The 18,005-nt window shown below is 47.3% G+C and overlaps 1 protein-coding gene across 2 annotated transcripts in view; it reads left to right on the forward strand.

Annotated features, from left to right (window-relative positions):
- The window catches only part of LOC101575422 (microtubule associated scaffold protein 2), a 77,175-nt gene extending 59,392 nt beyond the window's left edge, over positions 1-17,783 (forward strand). For both annotated transcript variants that reach the window (XM_004631055.2, XM_023715075.1), the window contains 6 exons: positions 1,596-1,701; positions 5,562-5,635; positions 9,320-9,418; positions 10,445-10,564; positions 13,513-13,610; positions 15,631-17,783. In XM_004631055.2, coding sequence (XP_004631112.1) covers positions 1,596-1,701; positions 5,562-5,635; positions 9,320-9,418; positions 10,445-10,564; positions 13,513-13,610; positions 15,631-15,844 — 711 coding nt within the window. In that variant the 3' untranslated portion in view covers positions 15,845-17,783. The remainder of the gene's footprint in view (positions 1-1,595; positions 1,702-5,561; positions 5,636-9,319; positions 9,419-10,444; positions 10,565-13,512; positions 13,611-15,630) is intronic.
- Positions 17,784-18,005: the final 222 nt, after the last annotated feature.

Raw genomic sequence — 18,005 nt, forward strand, 5'->3', positions numbered from 1 at the left:
AACCAGAAAAGCATACAGGTTAGCCACAGACATACTATAGCATTACCACTTGGGGCATGTTGAACCTCCAGGGACTTTCCTGTGACTTGGCCCTTCCTTCTGTGTCTCTTTTATGAACCTTCCCATGGTAAGTTATGTAAGAGCCCAATAAATTAAAAACATGCCAAGCACCAATAAAAGGTGTTTTACTGTACTAATCTGTGTAACATATCTCCAGAAAACATGCAGGCACTTGTTTCTAAACATGCATGCTGTCTATTTAACTTACATCTGTAATGGAGCAGAAAAAAAAGGACATTTCCTTTTCCTTTTTTAAAATAGTGATTTATTTTTCCAACAGATGAAAGACTTTGGACAGAGTCCATTAAAATCTCATATAAATGGAATTGTACAGTTACATACTGTTTTAACGAGCCTTTCTGAGTAGATTTATAACTCCGAACCTCAAGTAAAATACTGTTTCATCAAGAATGTCAAACAAGTAAAAATGAATCACTGTATACCAGTCCACTTTTACATTGTCCTGAGTAGTGTTGTAGGCTCTCTTGATTTTTTCCAGTAATTTTCCCATTTTAAAGATTGAAGGTCTCATTCTAAAAGAGAGAAGCTAGGCAGATTTCTCCATGAAATTATACTATCCAGAATAAGAATCTACCCATTTTAAATAAAAAAAAAAATTACCTCCATGTATCAGTGAGCCCTTATAGAGAGCCCTTCTTCTCTCTAGACCACAGAAGTAGCAAAAACAATAGATATGATAGTCAGGAGGTGGGAGGGGGAAGGTAGGTAGAGGAATCAATAAGTATCAAAGTAAAAGGTCCAAGCCTGGCTGGACACTTGTGATTAAACTCCTAAAATGGACCTTCAGTCAGGGACTCAGAAGCCTTCCCAGGAGCAGCTCAGAATCACCTGGACAGGAGAGAAATCCGAAGCATACTCTAGGGGCCAAGTTCAGGCTCCAGAATCTGGTGCCGTGGTGCAGGCCCGTCTCCCAGCCTCCACCCGGCACCCACAGGCGAATGTTGGGATGTTATTACCTTTCCTGGGTAGAAGCTGTGGGAAGCACAGTGACATGTTTGATAGATCTTTACCTCTGGGATAAGACAGATCCGGGCAGCCCTGCTAGCTCTGCCGTTTACACAACCTGTAAACTGTATGAGCCTCAGCTTCCTCATGTCTAATCTGAGCATAAAATGTCTACTTCATGAGGTTAGTCAGTAATATACAGCACAGTAATTTTTAGTTCCTTCATTGACCTGGCATAGTATGCTCCCACCAGCCGCCTCCTGTAAGGAGAAAGGATGGGAGTGGAGAGAAAGGTGGGACGGTCCGGTGGCCAGGCTAGGGCTCTGAGAGATGGCAGGAACACCCATACATGGGTGGAGACTTCTTCATAACTCCAGAGACTGCTACCTCACTAGCATGTCAGTCCTTTGCCTTGGTACCAAGCTCAAGGTGGCCATCACTTCTTGATTTTGGGGGCCACTGACTTTTTTCTTCTCATTGAACGGCACCTCTCTTGTCCAAGCAGCAAGGATATTGCTGACAAGAACTTCCTAGTTCTCGGGATAACTAGTAACTGTGACTCTCCTCAGGTTGAAGATATCACCGCCAGTCATGAGGCTGCACTCCTGGAGATGGAGAACAACCATACAGTTGCCATTGCGATCCTGCAGGATGACCATGACCATAAAGTGCAAGGTAGCTACCAGCCCTGTGTGCAGCGGGCAGAAGTGGCCACACAAGCCAAGTGCCCCCTCTCACTTGTTTCCTTTCTTGTGCATCTTTTCTGTTTGTTTCTATGAAGAGAATAAATAGAAATTGAGAATTCAGTTAGGACTGGAGATTAAGCACTTGCCTAGCATGCATTAAGCCCAAGGTTCTAACCAAAGAACAGGGGAGAAAAAAAAAAAAACCAAAAAACAAGATTCAAGTAACTACAGTGTTTTTTTCTCCAAAGCAGTTATTCTCATTCTTGCCTGAATATCAGAAGCCCTTGAAAAGCTGTACCTGCCTCGGTTACACACCCAGGATTCTGATGCAGTTGGTCTGGGCAGCACCAGGGGCATTCTGACTTGTTATAACTCCTTGAATGATTCTATGGGCCTAAACTTGAGGGCCACCACTCTTCTAAAGTAGGCATAGACACTTTGTGCTTTATCTTGTATTATAGCCTTAAAACATTAAACAGAAACTACAGAAACTCCAGTGTTGGTGTTCTCATATCTGTGGTGTTTTCTGCGCTCTAGCAGCATCCACAGGGCTTGCACTTTTTGTCCACATTTATTGTGGCTACACACTGAGTCTCCAGATCTTTCTTTCCACATTTTTGTAACTGAATTACCCTTGTGCTATGGCTTCAGCATGGTTTACCTCCCAGGGGTTCATCTGCTTCCCAGCATGGGAGTATGAGATGCGAAGGAACTTCCAAGAGGTGGGGCCTGGTGAGACGCCCTAGGGTCGTGGTGGAGAAGACCCTCGAACATGTGATCCTAGAATGTGTGGTGGAGCGCATGACCCCAGTCTGTGTGGCTTCCTGCTTGGCAGCTTGGTGATTTCTTTCTTGCATGTATACGGTGATAATCACCTTTTCATCACAATACCAAAATACCTGAAGCAACCAGCTTCGAAGGAGCAGAGGTTTACGTGGGCTTGCAGCTTCAGGAGCCCAGACCCTCATCAGCGAGCCTCACTGCACTGAGCCTGTGGCAGGACAGCACCTCATGGCAGCAGCATGTGACCAAGTGAGATCTCACCTCATGGCCAGGAAGCAAAAGAGAGCAAGGAGAGGGCCAGCGTCCCCACTCAGTGACCAAAAAGTCCTTACCAGGCCCTGCCTCTTACAGGTTCCACCATGTCTCAGTAACCCTGTGCCAGGGGGCCATGGCTTTAGCCTGTGAGCTTTTGAGGGCCATTGGAGAGCCAAACTGGAGCAGCTCCCACATGAGCAGAGCGGAGCTAATGTGAGTGCTACACCTGTGAAACTCCAAAACTGTGTGCTAAATATGCCCCTTTTCTTTATAAATTTAGCCTCCCTTAGGTGCTTCCTTATAGTAACAACACAGACTAATACACTTCAGGTACATAGGGATTTTTTGTAAATCGATAGCAGTGATGATACTAAGTTCTACTACTAAGATTTTCCCTTGTGAAGAAAGATGCTTTTTACTCTTTAACATGCATTTATATTAATATGTGCCATTTATGTTTTAAATTGCACATACTACATGTACTCTCTCCTCCATCGGCTGGTTGTTAAAGAATATGTTTAAAAATGGTGAGAAAGGCTGGCCAAATAGCTCAGCAGATTAAAGCACCTGCTTAAGCAGAATACAGGGCCTGCCATGCTGGCCCTGCCTCTGGGGCATGCTGAGATGGCAATTGAGACTGGATGTGGTGGCACATGCCTGTAATCCCAGCACTTGGGAGGCTGTAAATAGGAGGATCATTACAAGTCCAGTCTACGCAGTGAGATCCTGTAGACCTTGTAGACCCTGTCCTAAAATTTAAAAAAAAAAATTTAGCAATGAATCAACAAATTTTTAAATCTGAGAATTAACATCAGAAGGTTTTTATTATTATTTTAAAACTGTTCTTTCAAAGAACAAAATCCACTGTGCAGTGACAAGTGCTCATAGTACCTCTTATTGTCTCCCTCAAACACCAGACCCATCACCTCTGGGAGCTGTTAGGAAGGTCAGTGCCCCAGGTAGAGGTAAGAACGAATCATTTCCTGAGAGCTAGGTAAATGTATTAACTGCATCCTTGGATTATTAGTCCCCACTCTGAGCTGCACATTGGAACTATGGGGAGAATTAGGAGAAAAGTAAGAATAAAAAAGAAGCATGGATCCCACCTTTGCGTTTCCAGCATAATTACACTAGGGTACAGCCCAGGCATCAGAAGTTGTAAACATGGCCCAGGTGATTCTGATATGCAGAAAAACTTGAGAGCCATGTTGTAGAGCACAGTATTAGATAGACAGGAGTGTCGTGACCTTGAAGTAAAGACATACATCATGGGGACACAGATGTTGCATAATAAGCAGTGCCTTGTATCATCCTCAGACTAACTATTGGCTTTTGTTTTCCCATGGGTTATTGGAGTCATCTAAAAATGCTCCTTATTGTACTGTAGGAACTTGATCTCAGGAAAAGGAATACGAAGGCAAATGGTGTAATAAGCCATGACATTGCCTTTTATTTCTGAGTTTTCACATAAACAGATATAGTAGATGAATGAAATCTCACAAAGTCTTTGAATTATATATAATGTCAAGACAATGTGGTTATATGTAAGAAGAGCTTAAAAAATTCATTACCATGGTCAGGATGGTGCTCTCAGTGTCTGTTAAAACTAATTATGGAGACAGAGGTAGGCAGATCAGAAGCCACTTGGTTTTATGTCAATGAAATCAACATAAGCTTTCTTTCCACATGTAAATTTCAGCTATGACAACCAGAGTTTTCAACCTTTCCACCATTAGCTAAAAGATTTGGGTCAATGAAAACCACAAAGCTTTTGCTAATTGCATCTCATGCCAAACAAAAATGATAATTGCTGGGCTCAGATACTCTGCTGTTCTCAGCGTGACCTGGGCTGATTAAGGAGACCTTTCCTCTGTCTAGTTATAACATGGAAATAAATTGCTTGCGTAGCCAGGATGAGATGGGTTTCACCAACCTAATATGACTCCTCTCAACTGGAAGAAGACAGAATCCCTTTGCTTAATAACTGCTACATGACACTTCTTTCTGCCTAACTTTCAAATTATTGCTGTGGTGACACTTCACATAGCAATATTGTCCCAAACCCTCAGAGAGAAAACAGTCCAATTAGTCCTTTCTTCCATCTGAGTGTCTTCACACCACATTTTCGCTCCAGCAAATGCTAGCAAGCTGGAGTGCTCAGAGTGTGATCCAGAGGCCACCATCGTGTCCTCGTTGACACAGCACTGGTCCCATCTGCCCCACCCATTATCTAGTAAGGTGGCTCACCCCACACCCACTCTCCTCAGTCGGGTCTTTCACCAGCCCCAGATGACTGCTTCGTGCTGGGAAGACAAGTTCCTGGGAGGGAAAAATGGGCATTGAACGTCAGTTAATTGTTTTTGTTGTTAGGAAAAATAGGAGAATTAATGGGTGCTCTGAGCAAAGGACCTAAGTAAGGGGGAAGAGGGTGTACAGCAGGATGAAGAATCGTAAGTGTATGGATGAGCACATGTGGACAAGCGTGTGTGTGTGTGTGTGTGTGTGTGTGTGTGTGTGTGTGTATGAGTGTGCACATGTGTGCCTATGCATGTTGTTGGCCTCTCTCCTAAATTTTTTTCATCTTCCCCTTTTTCTCTTCCCTTCCCTTAGTCCTTTTGTCTTTCTTACTCTCCTCTAAGTCACAACCTGGCCATCAGATGTCATTTCAAATGATCAGAGGAATCTTCAACTTTGCATCTGCTATAGCCAGGATCATTTATTTATCTAAACTCACTAATTTGATTCTGCCAAAAGAGACTTGCTTTGTCCTTTTCAGAAGACCAACCTAATCCTCTGATGTCTTCTCTGCAGAACTGGTATCTACCCATGAACTTGAAAAGAAAGAATTGGAGGAAAGTTTTGAAAAACTGCGACTGTCATTACAGGTTAGCCTTTCTTATTTTTTCTTAAGGAACGTCTTTAAACCTGCTCGTAAATGTTTACCCAGCACCCACTGCATACTGGATCCTGAGCAAACACTGAAATACAGAGGCAAATGAGACATAGTCTTGGCCCTTTAGGAGCTGGCCGGCTACTCAGAGAGCTGTGCCACGGATAGCAGCAGACAGCAACAAAAGGCAACCAACCCACTCCTGGATCAGATGAAGGATGCGGCTGTGGCACTCCAGAAGCTTGGGGGCTTACTCAGCATGCGATGAGATCAGAGACATCCGCGCTGTGTTTGTGGAAAGGGGACACTATGGGGCAGATGAGAGTGTAGCAGGGGAATGGCTCAAGGAAAGTTGTGAAGTCAGAATGTTTGTACTTCACTTTAGAGACATTAGAAGTGGATAAGATAAAAAACCACTGGCTGCTGCATAGGGAAAGCGTTGGCTCAGATGCTAGAAGAGCTTCCCTGCTTTCCACTGGTCTCTTAAGAGGAGGATGCAAGGTCTCCCAGGTTTCATGCTCTCCAGAAACCCAGGCCAGCTATTCTGGGAGAAGCCTTTGACCATCCCCAGCCCTAGGGAGGAACCACCTAGAAGCAAGGGTGAGGTGGGTGGTCCAGTTTCATTTCCAAGTACAGAAATTGTGATCACATCCAGATTGTTTATTAAATATGAAAGATAGTTTTATTTGGAAGTTGTGGAAGATACCTCCCATAACCACAGAATATTGTGAGGGGTCTCGCTGCTTTGATGATGGTTCACTTCCCTGGCAGCATGTATCACGTGGGGCTGCCCTGCCAGAGAAGAATCTAGAATTGTGGTGCTACCCTATATCATAGCCACCGAATGCACTGCTTATAAATGTTAGGGGTTGGGAGGATAACTCAGTGGCAGAGAGTTTGTCTAACAACCATGAGGCCCTGGATCCAATCCCTAGAAAGGCAAAAAAAAAAAAAAAAGTTTCTGTCACCGAGTCCTATTGTGCATCAGTGATCATGAATTCTACATATTTTAATTGTAACACTCCACCCAACAGAATCCAGTGGGGCTGGAGACAGGTGCACTAGGCAGGGTGGACTCCCTCAGGTCCACTTCCTTCAGCTATGAGCAGCTAAAAAATAGCTAGTTTGGGTGCGTAGAGATTTGAGCTTGGAGTTTAAGTCTCTGCTGTGCCTGCTCTTTCTAACTTTGAGATCTTGGACAGTTACACAGTCTGCATAAACTGTCATTTGCCACTGTTGGAATGGGGACGGCAACAGTACTCTTTAGAAAGAAGGTATCAAAAGTAAAGAGCACTCAGGTGGGGTGGCACATGACTGTCATCCCAACCACTTGAGAGATGCAGACAGAAAGATGACAAGTTTGGGGCTAGCCTAGCAACTTCATGAGACTATCTCAAACTTAAAAATAAGAATTGCTGGGGCTTTAGCTAAGTGGTAGGGCACCCCTGGGTACAATCCATAGTACCAAAGAAGGAGAAGGGGAAGGAAAAGAAGGGGAGAGAAAGGAAAAGAGGGGAGGGAAGGAGAGTGGAGGGCAGAAGACAGGAGGAGAAGGAGAAGGAAGGGAAAAGGCAAAGAGAGAAAAGAAAGCAAGCAGTTGAAGAGAGTAGCACTGGGTTGGTTTGTGGAAAGTGCTAATAAGTCTCAGTGGCAGCCATTGCTATTATAATAGCTGCAGGCATTGGTGTATTTATGATTATCATTATTATACTACCATTTGTAGATTTCTGAGCGGTCTATACCTGATCTGGCCACCAGCTGGGTCTTTGTGCCCCTTAGCCTAACATAAAGTAACCATCCAAGTTGAAAAACAATCTGTGCTGTCTGACTGCAGCAGCACCATTCTGTCCCTGTGGGTTTGTTTTGAATAATGGCAAATAAGGCAAGAAAATCCCAGCTTGCTATTTTAGAGCTATCCTGGGTAGTAGCTGGCTGATGAGGTTTTTATTGCTCTGCTTTTCAATGGTGGGGAGGGGGTTGCAAAGACACATTTCCTTGGATTCTCAGGCAGTTCGGTGCAGAAGCCAGATAGTGACACAAGCAGTTTTGCAGCCACGTTGTGGAAGGTAGCTGCAGAGTGCTGTGGACCTGAGCCAGCCTAGTGGGGCTGCCCTGGGCCATGATTTCTTGACTCCTGTGTGTACAAATTCCCACTGACAATTCTATTGCTCTGATATTCCAGCATTTGCATTGAATGGCACTGTGGGGACTTTTAGTTCTTAAAAATGAAGTAGCTGGAAGAAAAAGACAAAGAAAATAAGTAGGGAAAGGAGCCTGCCCTGGGAGGTGTGCAAACCAGGAGACTCTACCATAATGTGCAAACCAGGAGACTCTACCATAACCAGGAGACTCTACCAAAGAAAGTGGCAGCTGTCCTGCAGGGGCCACAGTGATGCTGTCCAGAGTCTCGGAACTGACAGTGCCCTGTTGCTGTGAAGTGGTAGGGTGAGGCCAGTTCTCTTCCCAGGAAGGTGCACAGGACATCCTAGTCTCTTTGTTTTAGCCTTACAGACATGGAGTGGTGCGGTAGGGAGAGGACTATGGATGGGTGGGTAGGCGCAGGACTGAGGCTCTCCTCGGGCATCAAGACAAAGCCACTGCCCAGTGTCCTCCATTCAGTGTGGTAGTGAGAGCCATGGCTGGGGTGGGGCAGGGATGAGTCAGTGTGGTTACAGTGGGGAAGGGGCTCGACATGTCTTCAGGAGGGACCTTCTGTCCTTCAACATACACAGAGAGCTGCTCCATTGGGCCATATTCTGGGGTCAGGGTTGTCTGTCTAATGGGGAGGGTCTCAGTCTAAACAGAGAAGAGGAGACTGGGGGGCTCAGGTCTTGTGGTAGCTCCTATCAGGGATGTGCTAACTAGCTCTGAAGCCAGGAAGGTAGACGGGGGACCAGAAATGAGCAGGAATGAGAGGGACCTGGTGGAAGAAGTCACCACTACCAGGCAACCCAGGATATGAAATGTGTGAACCCAGAACAGCCTTGTCACTGTGGCAGAGATCACATACAGGTGTTCCCCAGGTCACCTGGAGGGTTATAGGTAGGAGAAGGACAGGTTCATATTTGCACTATAGAAAGAGCCTGACTTTTTCCTGGAGCAAAAGAGCACACATGCTATGCTGGGTAGGAGGCCAGGAAGAACCAGTGGAGAGGCTCTTACCCAGACGAGGAGCAGGGGTGGGAGGGAGAAGAATCCCATGGATTCCAGGGACCACGCAGCAGGCAGATTGGCCGGACTGGTCAGTGACTCATTTCTTTTGGTGCCGGTGATAAGAGGGGTCTCAGAGATAGAAGTCCAGGCTGCTATGAAGACTTGTGGCTTAAGCTTTGTGATTGAGGGCAGTTCTTGTGGTGGAAGAAGTGTTGTCCTTATAAAATCGGGACTGGCTGCCCTCTGCATACCTCTCTCTACAGGCTGCATCTAGACTAGCAGGCGTTACATGTGCTCTGTTCATAAGCCTAAGAGTTCATCTTATGTTTTTTCCTGTTCTGGTCAAGTCAGCAAGAAGGGCCAGTAGTGATATCTCCCTCCATCACGGAGACACGGGGCTCCCCCTGGATCCCTCTTAATTAAGCCTCAGGTGAAACCCTCTGAGAAGCCCCAGGGTTACAGGTCCTCCTTCCATAATGTCCTTTCCTAGTGGCCCACTCTGGCCATCTTGTTTCATTCTTTGCAGGACCAGGTGGACACACTGACCTTCCAGAGCCAGTCTCTGAGGGACCGAGCGCGGCGCTTTGAGGAGGCTTTGAGGAAAAACACCGAAGAGCAGCTTGAGGTAGCCACAGCTCTCAGGGCTCCCTGCATTGCAAGGGCCTCTTCCTCAGTCCTGGCCACACCCAGGGTGCTTGTGCTGACCTGCTGCAGAATGACAGCTGGCCACAACCTCCCCAGGGGTTTGAACAGTGCCTATCAGCACCTCTTCCCTGAGCCAGACCACCACTGTGGATTTCTCCACCAGTCTGTTCTTACACCAGGTCCCACCCTGCTCCCTCACAGGGTCCCTGGGGTCCTGTGACATGCAGTCTGGAAACTTGTCATCCTGGCCAGGGGGCCCCTCAGTGCTATTTTCCCATTTGTGCTCTAGGATGGTACAGGGTGGCAGAGTAACAGGGTGAGGAGAGCTTTTCAAGAAAAACTTGGAAAATGCCTTTCCTTTACTATAGTACGGCCAGATAAAATACACAAAAACCCCATTCCATTTGAATTACAGAAAGACAAAGAGTTGAACATAAGTATCTCCTACTGAAATACTTTCATTAAAAATAAATTTTAGTATTGTCTATCTGATATCAAAATCTAACGTATATGCTGTGTTTTGGTGGATTATATCCATCAACCCTATTCTAAGGTGACATTTTCTTCAAGGACTTTCTACTTTTTAAGCCACCTTGCTCTTTCCATATGCACTGGAGCAGGGCCTCCCTGTGGGCACAGGTGGGACCCATGAGACCCCAGCTTCCTGCTAAATCACAGCGTCTGGGGGAGCTGGCTGAAGCTGGTGCTGGGTTTCCTCTCTTGACCCCCTGAGCTGCCTCCTGGGGACAGCTTGGCAGTGTCAAATACACTATGGCCACATCTTACTCTGGCCTCCCCATCTTTGAGCTGGATTTGTAGGGGGCTTCCTTGGTAAGCTAGCGGGGCACCCTGTCAAGGCTGCTGTGAGCATCCTGTAGCTCACTGGGGCTGGAGCTGTCCGCTGAGTGGCTGGTGCAGAAGGCCACATTCAGCACCCTCATTCTGGACCGCCCTCAGTTTTTCTGTGACCCCCCACCCAAGAGTCGGTTACTCTCTGCTCCTCTAGGTAGCACTGGCTCCTTATCAGCACTTGGAAGAAGACATGAAAAGTTTGAAGCAGGTGTTAGAGATGAAGAATCAGCAAATACACCAGCAGGAAAAGAAGATTATGGAGCTGGAAAAGCTGGTGAGTAGGTCCGCTTGCTCAGGAAAGCAGCCGCTGTGATTTTCCTACTGTTGTCACTGATGGCATCATCATTGTCAGTGACCAGTGAGCCATGCCTCTTCCCTGAATCTCGCTCACACTGGAGCAGAGATTCCATGGCTGAACCTCAAGGCCTCCCTCAGGAGGTGAAGGGTCCTGCTGAGGGACCGCAACTGTGGCCTTCTTTTGTCCAACTCTGAGCTCCTCCCTTGACTGCCTGCCTCATCTTTCTCCACTTTGATTTCCCACAGAAAGGGCAAGGGCTGACCTCCTTGTCCCTGAGAGGATGTCTGGTGAGCCAGAGCGCATCATTCATGTGTGCTATGCCCTATGCGAAGCCGTTGCTCTCTTCAGCAGCTCATGGGGCAGTAGGTGTATCTGTGTAGTCATGAACCATTCCACAGATACAAGGTGGAACCTTGTGGAGGGAGACAGGTATTTCACCTCTACCTAGTAAGTGGCCAAATGTTCCAAACCCTTCCATGGCAGAAGGGGCAGGAGAACCCTCTGGGGCCTCTTTTATAAGGGTACTCATTCCAGTCATGAGGATCCAGTCACTTCCTAGGAACCCCACTTCTTAATGCCATCACCTGGGGGTTAGATTTCAACATACCCATTTTGGAGGGACATGAACTTGCAGTTCATAACTGAGTCCTTGTTCTCACAAGCCTTCACCTTAGCCAACTAGCAGCCAAGTGATCCCCTAGGAAAACAGCACCCCACATCTCTCTCCTCTGGGTTCAAGGCCCAGACTCTAGGGAATGGTGTCCAGAGTGAGGCGTGGAGATGCCTGCCTTCATGAGATGCAGGCCTTTCTTCACTGTAAGGTGACCAATGGTCTAGATTGATTCTATATTATTATTATTATTATTAATGCTATTTATAAAGCAAACACTTGCTGCTATAAAGGAAATTGTACAATTATAGAAAATTATGAAATGAAGTAAACAAAACTACAAAAATTAGATCATATTCCTACCATTGTTAACACTTCTCAGAGCTGCTTCTTGGACACACACACACACACACACACACACACACACATTATTGCACCATACAAGAGTTCTGTAGCCTACTTTCTTGCAGTTAACAAGCCTCTAACTTGTCCTCTCAGGTTTTGAAGTGCTCCATTGGGCTCTGGAATGTCCTTTGCAGCTGGTTTTTGGAGCCCGAAGCTGATCCAGGAGCACCTGCGGCCCTTGGTTCTCAAAGCCCTCTCTGCTTAGTACTGTCCTCCCCGGAGGCATGTCTAACTGCAGGAGTGCTTGTCAGGTAGCAGACAGACTGCAGTGTGTCTGTTACCAGCATCCTGGGGTATGTGGCAGTCTCAGTTACTCTGCTCTCATCGGGACAAATACCCGACACCCAAAATGAAGGAAGGAAAGGTTTATTTAGCTCATACTTACTGGCAGTTTCAGCCCATACTCAGCTGGCTCCAAGGCAGGCAGGCACATGGCACAGGGCAGTAGTTCATGGTGGCGATAAAGAGCAAAAGCAAAATGGAGGAGTAGCAGCAACAATGGCAACGGACAGCAGGTCTGTCTCCCTTAAGTTGCATTCAGGCCATCTGCCCCAGGCTGGGGGAAGTACTCACACCCATAATCCCAGCAGCACTAAGACCCATGACCCCAGTGGATCATGGGTTAATCACATACTCTAGAAGTCCCCGCCCTATGACTTCATGAGGCTTTGGGGGGACCACTAGACACAAACTATAACATTGGGCCACCTGACATGCGCCAGCAGCCCCAAATTCCAGACACCTGCCAGAGCCCACAAGGAACACACAGAAGAACCTGTCCCCTCCTGACTGGGCCTGCAGTCTGCTTAGTGTGGGGACTTAAATGGCACTGGCTGTCCTCCTTGTGGCCAGACTGTGTGCCACCCTCCTTGTGGCCAGACTGTGTGCCACCCACACACCCCTGGGCTTATCAGGCTGTTTTTAGCCATATTCCAGTTTTATCACAGGCATGCATGACTTCCCCTCCCTGCCTTTCTAGGCAAATGAAGCTACTTGCTTGTTCCCCATTTCCTGGGAGCAAAGATGAGGGCCAGGCTCCAAAAAACCAGCTGCAAAGGACATTCCAGAGCCAAGGTGGGGCCCCTTGCTAAAGATCAGGGACAGAGGCTGGCCCTGAGGCTACAGTTCACAGCCCCAATCATGGGTAAGTGGCAGTTTTTAAAAAAAGATTAGCTGCATGAACAGTGAATGTCACAGTCTTTCAAAAAAATAATTTATTTCTAAATTCATCTTAGAATGGAACTGTGCTTCAGCTAGGTCTCAGGCCCTAGGGATACAGGTAGGAAAGTGGCATAAACTGTAGGGGAAATTTATGTCCTATCAACTGTAGGCTGCTGGAATTTTCTCATCCTGTGCCAAGCTGGTCTTCGGCTTTGTGTTTCTGGCTGCCCATGGGATCAAAAGGAAAAAGTGTGCCCATACTTTTCTCATTTCTAGGCCTCACTTATTCAGGGGACTCGGAACAGGACAGTGTGTGCCTGCCTGGTCAGAGTCACAATGCAATCTGGTTAACCCTTTGGGAAGAACCACAAGACCCACAGGTCAAACTAGATCCTGATACTACCCCCGGATTACCTCTGAAATTTATGGACTAAATGTACAGCATTTACATAGGGACTCACTACAAACATATCCATACAACAAATGAAATAAAAATATATTTCTAAAATGTACATAGCAGTGGTCACTTTTACTACCTACAGTACATGCTGGCATTTTCTGTTCCGTTTTATTTTCTTTAAAACCGAAATATCAGTCACATCCCTCCGACCTGATTTTACAACCCGAGTGCACTGCAAGCTACAGTTTGCAAAATGCTCTTCTTGATAATCCCACAAAGCCCAGAAGCCAAGGGTGCTGCTCAGCCTGTGGCCTTGCTGACAACCTCTGTGTTCCTTCTCCTTTACAGGCTGAAAAGAATGTGATCCTGGAAGAAAAGATCCAAGTCCTCCAGCAGCAAAATGAAGACCTCAAAGCAAGGATTGACCAAAACACAGTTGTCACACGGTAGGTGAGCCTGGCCTCTGGGCTTAGGAATGGGTCACCCTGGAGGTGGCCGTACCCTCCGGCTTTCTCTTGTCTCTTGTGCACTTTGCCTCACGCTGAGCTCTCAGGCTTCCCCACATAGTCGTTTGGCTTCTCCTCTGGCCAGAAGCACAGAAGCACGCGCAGATGTGACCACGTTGGCTGTGCACAGGTGGCATGTCAGTGCCAGCCCCAGGAATGAGTGCAGTCAGCAGAGAAGCCAGCAGGGACCCCCGACGGCACTCGGGGTTCAGGAATTTATTTCTGGAAGAGATTAGAAGAGCAGTGGTGGGATGGTCCCAGACAAGGTGGAGTCACTATTAAGTGACACCCTTAGCCTTCCCAAAACCTGTCATTTCCATCTTGCCCTGCCTGCAGCATCTGCTCTGGGGAGGCTCGATTCCCAGAGAGAGTATGTACTCTTCCCTGCTGCAGCTCAGCGCTGGATGGAGGCATGGTGCCCATTTTCCCTGCCAGCAGGAGGTTCTCATACCCACAGGGGCGGAGGCACAGTGGTGCACCCCAAGCTTGAGCACTGGCCTTCTCTCCTGGACTGGGCTCCTGGGTACATCTGTAGTGTGTGTCTTACATCATCCTGTCTCACACACGCACACGCACACACACACGCACACACACACACTGAGGCAAGACATGCTCATGTGTATACTTCCACCTACACACACACCACAGGCACGCGTGCATTCATGCATGCCTGCATTCACACGTTCACAGCCACCCATGCCTACTTTCATGTGCCTCCGTGCTTTCAGGCTTGCACACACACACACACACACACACACACGCTTATACACACACATACACACCATTGCCTCCACAGTGACCTCCTGCTGTCGATGTTTTGTTCCCACCTCAGAGGCACATAGGTCAGAGCAGCAGGTCTCATCATCCCTGCCCCGTGGGTCTCTGGTCCTGAGAAAGGATGACAGGCTCGTTAACCTCACTGTAGACACAGCCTAAGAGTGGAAGGAAGTACCTGAGTAGTACTTAGCCCTGGCAGTGTTGAAGGCACTCTCGTCAGTTCTGGCTTTGTCCAGAGAGGCACCTTTTCTGGGCCTCAGTATGTGCAGCTGTAAAATCAGTATGTACTTATTCTGGTCAATTTCTTAAAGGTGCAGTTATTTCAAAAATATACAACAAGGGCCAGGGAGATTGCTCAGTGGTCTAAGTGCCTGCCTGGCAAGCACAAGGACCTGGGTTCAATCCCTGGCACCGTATGCCAGTGCTGGCCCCACACCAAGCCGGCCACCAGCCGTGGTGGTACATGCCTGTAATCCCAGGGCTAGTGTGATAGAGACAGGAGGAGCACTATAAGTCTGAGCTGCATAGTGAGACCCTGTACCAAATAAGTAAAAGAATATATGACAGAAGGCAAAAAAAGCACTTATGGTGTTTCGTTAATAGTTCCTCATCAGTAAGCATTAACCATGTATCTGCTATGCGCCAGGTACCCCGTTGGCTGCTGGAAAGGCGACATGCAGAGCCTGGGACCTGTCCTCAAGGGCTCTGGCAGGCAGCCAGATGCACAGAGCAGCTTCTATACTGGGGCACACACCTGCTGTCATGGAGGCATGCTCTGGGTGGAAGGCCAAGGGAAGGCACCCTCAGCTGCCTGATGGCCACCGCCAGCCTGTGTCACGGTCACACTGCCAACACCATGAGGCTCCCGGTGCCTGAGCCTGCTGTGGCACCCCCACACTGCTGCCCATGTGCTTCTAGTCTTTGCTCTGTCACTGGACAGCCTGTAACCTTGCGGAGGACCTATGAGATGATTTGGTGTGTGGAGATAGGCTGTGGCAGTGGACTCTCAGCAGTCCACGAATGATGCTTCAACCAAACGTTGGTCCTTGGGGCAGACCGGTCCTGTTCTGCCTGCAGGCACTGGCTACCTCCTGCTGCACCACGCACCACCCTGGACCTAACCTCAAGTTATGTGTCATTAGTGCGCCTGCTGTGTGACTGCTTGTTATTCTTCCCCATACAGACAACTGTCAGAAGAAAATGCTAATCTCCAGGAATACGTGGAAAAAGAAACCCAGGAGAAGAAGAGATTGAGCAGAACCAACGAAGAGCTGCTTTGGAAGCTTCAAACAGGAGACCCAACGAGCCCGATTAAACTCTCCCCCACTTCTCCGGTTTACCGAGGCTCCTCCTCAGGGCCCTCCTCTCCAGCCAGAGTCAGCGCCACACCCAGATGACGTCATCACGCAGCCTGCGGGAGCTCGGGCTTCCGTCCACCCTGGGGAATGCTGACCAGGTGCCGGCAGGTGCCGGCCAGCTGCCCTGCGCGCATGCTCAGTAGCTGCAAACTGCATCCCAGGCAGTATCCTCTTCTCAACCCTGTGTAGACGGACCCAGAACTGGCACTTAGGAAGATGTAAACAATAGTCTGATGTGCAAAAATGTTTTACCATAGTTAGAGCCAAAAGAAAGATAACTCCAATTGTTCTTGAATGATGAACTTTCACTGCAGAATTTCAGGTTAGTTACAAATAGCTCAGTTTTGAATATACATTGAATAATCATTGTGTACTGCACCGAGATGTGTATATATTTAGGTACACGTATATACACATGCGGCGGTTCTGAATTGCATTTTTTATAATGTGATGTGCTGACATATTTTAGTGAAGATCAGCAGTTTTCTAACTTGTGCCTAAGGATTATTGGGAAATGAAAATGCATTTCTATCTAGCTTCCCAGGAATATTTCTACCCAAAATAGAAAAAGGAAAAAAAATCCAGATACAGAGAAGAAGCGCCTTTCAATGTGCCACCAAGTGGCACTCTGTTTAACACAAACACCAGCGATTTGTGAACGGTAACTGCCTTTGGAACAATCAGCTTCTTAGTCGACATGACGTGAGGTCACTATCATTCCATTCACAAGTTTTAATTAGGAATCCTCCTGTCCTGAGTGGATAAAGGCTAGAAGTGAGAAACCCGAAGGAATTCCGTAGTTTTTCTGACATTACTCATGATAGCAACTCATTTGTAGCCATGTAAACACAGTTATGCTTTTTTCCTAAATGGCATCTTGGAACCAGTCACTGAGGTATTATTGCACTCTTGGGGAAAACATAGACAAGCATGACCTTTCAGAGTGACATGACTAGAACCATCAGGTCCCCCCACCAAGAAGGACACTGCTGATAGGGTACCTGTCTGACCAGGTAGAGTTAGAAAGCATTCTCCATTCCATTTGGTGTACTCTGATACAATGCTGTACATGGTCAACTTGTTGAAATGTGACCCTCAGGCCCTATTTCCTAGGTGACTCCCCCTTCAATTCAGTTCTACAGGTCAACCCCACCACTGTATATTGACATGGCTCGGGGGTTTTGGCAGGGACTTCTGGAAATCCAACCTTCCTGTCCTGGAGGACCAGTTCTGAAAGGTGCTAGATCACCACTTGACCTCTCAGAAACTCAACTGTACTTTCTGCAGGATGATCAGGGAGCACTGCATTTATCAGTGGTCCCATTGTAGCCCCAGAAGGTTCTCCCAAACAGGAGCCAATGGAACCCCAGCCAGCTGCCACGGGCGACTGGACTGGCCTTTGTCTCTGAAATCATAGAATTAGGATGTGAAAGGTATTTCCGTAGTGCTGTGGAAGACTAGGAGCATGATGCACAGAAGAGTAGTTTTAACAGTTAATAGGGTGACGATAATGATGTCTTTGTTTCCTGCATATGACAAAGACCCCTGCACTTCTCTCCCTAAGATCTCTGAATATCGTCAGAGCACAGGCCTGTCTTTAAGCATGTCCAAGGCGAAAGAACTGTGGAGCCTGGAAGCAAAAGCCCGTGAAGGGGTGAAGAGGTTGGCTTGCCTAAAGTCACAAGTGTGGTAACATGGAAGCAACTATGGTCTGTGTACCTCAGGTGACTCCAGGTTGGTCTTCTTGGCCTCTGATCCACCTCATTTCTAGCAAACCTCCAAGGGGCTTGCCCATTCTGGGGACATACACAGTAGATACACATTGAAGAAACAGTTCTTTTCCTTTAGTGGCTCTGCATGATACTGTGATAATGAGTTGGGCATTCTGTTAGTGTAGATCAGGCCCCATCAATAAATACATGATAATTTATTCTTCTAGCAGGTATAGCCTGCAAACACAAGTTTGGTTGTAGCTTAGTTCTCCAAATTAGGACCTGCTTCTATAACCGCACCTGCTAAATGCAGTTACACAGCAATACCGACTTCAGTGTGATGTTAGAATGTGGTACAGTGTGTTAGGCTGTTGCGGTCAAAGTTGTAGTGGTATTAGAACTAAGTAGTCCCTCACTAGGTGGGCTAGAGCTTTGCCCTAACCAGCCCTGACCTTGGGCACTTGGGTTAATTTCCGTGCGGCCCTGGC

Source organism: Octodon degus, unplaced genomic scaffold (genome assembly GCF_000260255.1).
Source record: "Octodon degus isolate 3935 unplaced genomic scaffold, OctDeg1.0 scaffold00038, whole genome shotgun sequence".
Classification (NCBI taxonomy): Eukaryota; Metazoa; Chordata; class Mammalia; order Rodentia; family Octodontidae; genus Octodon; species Octodon degus.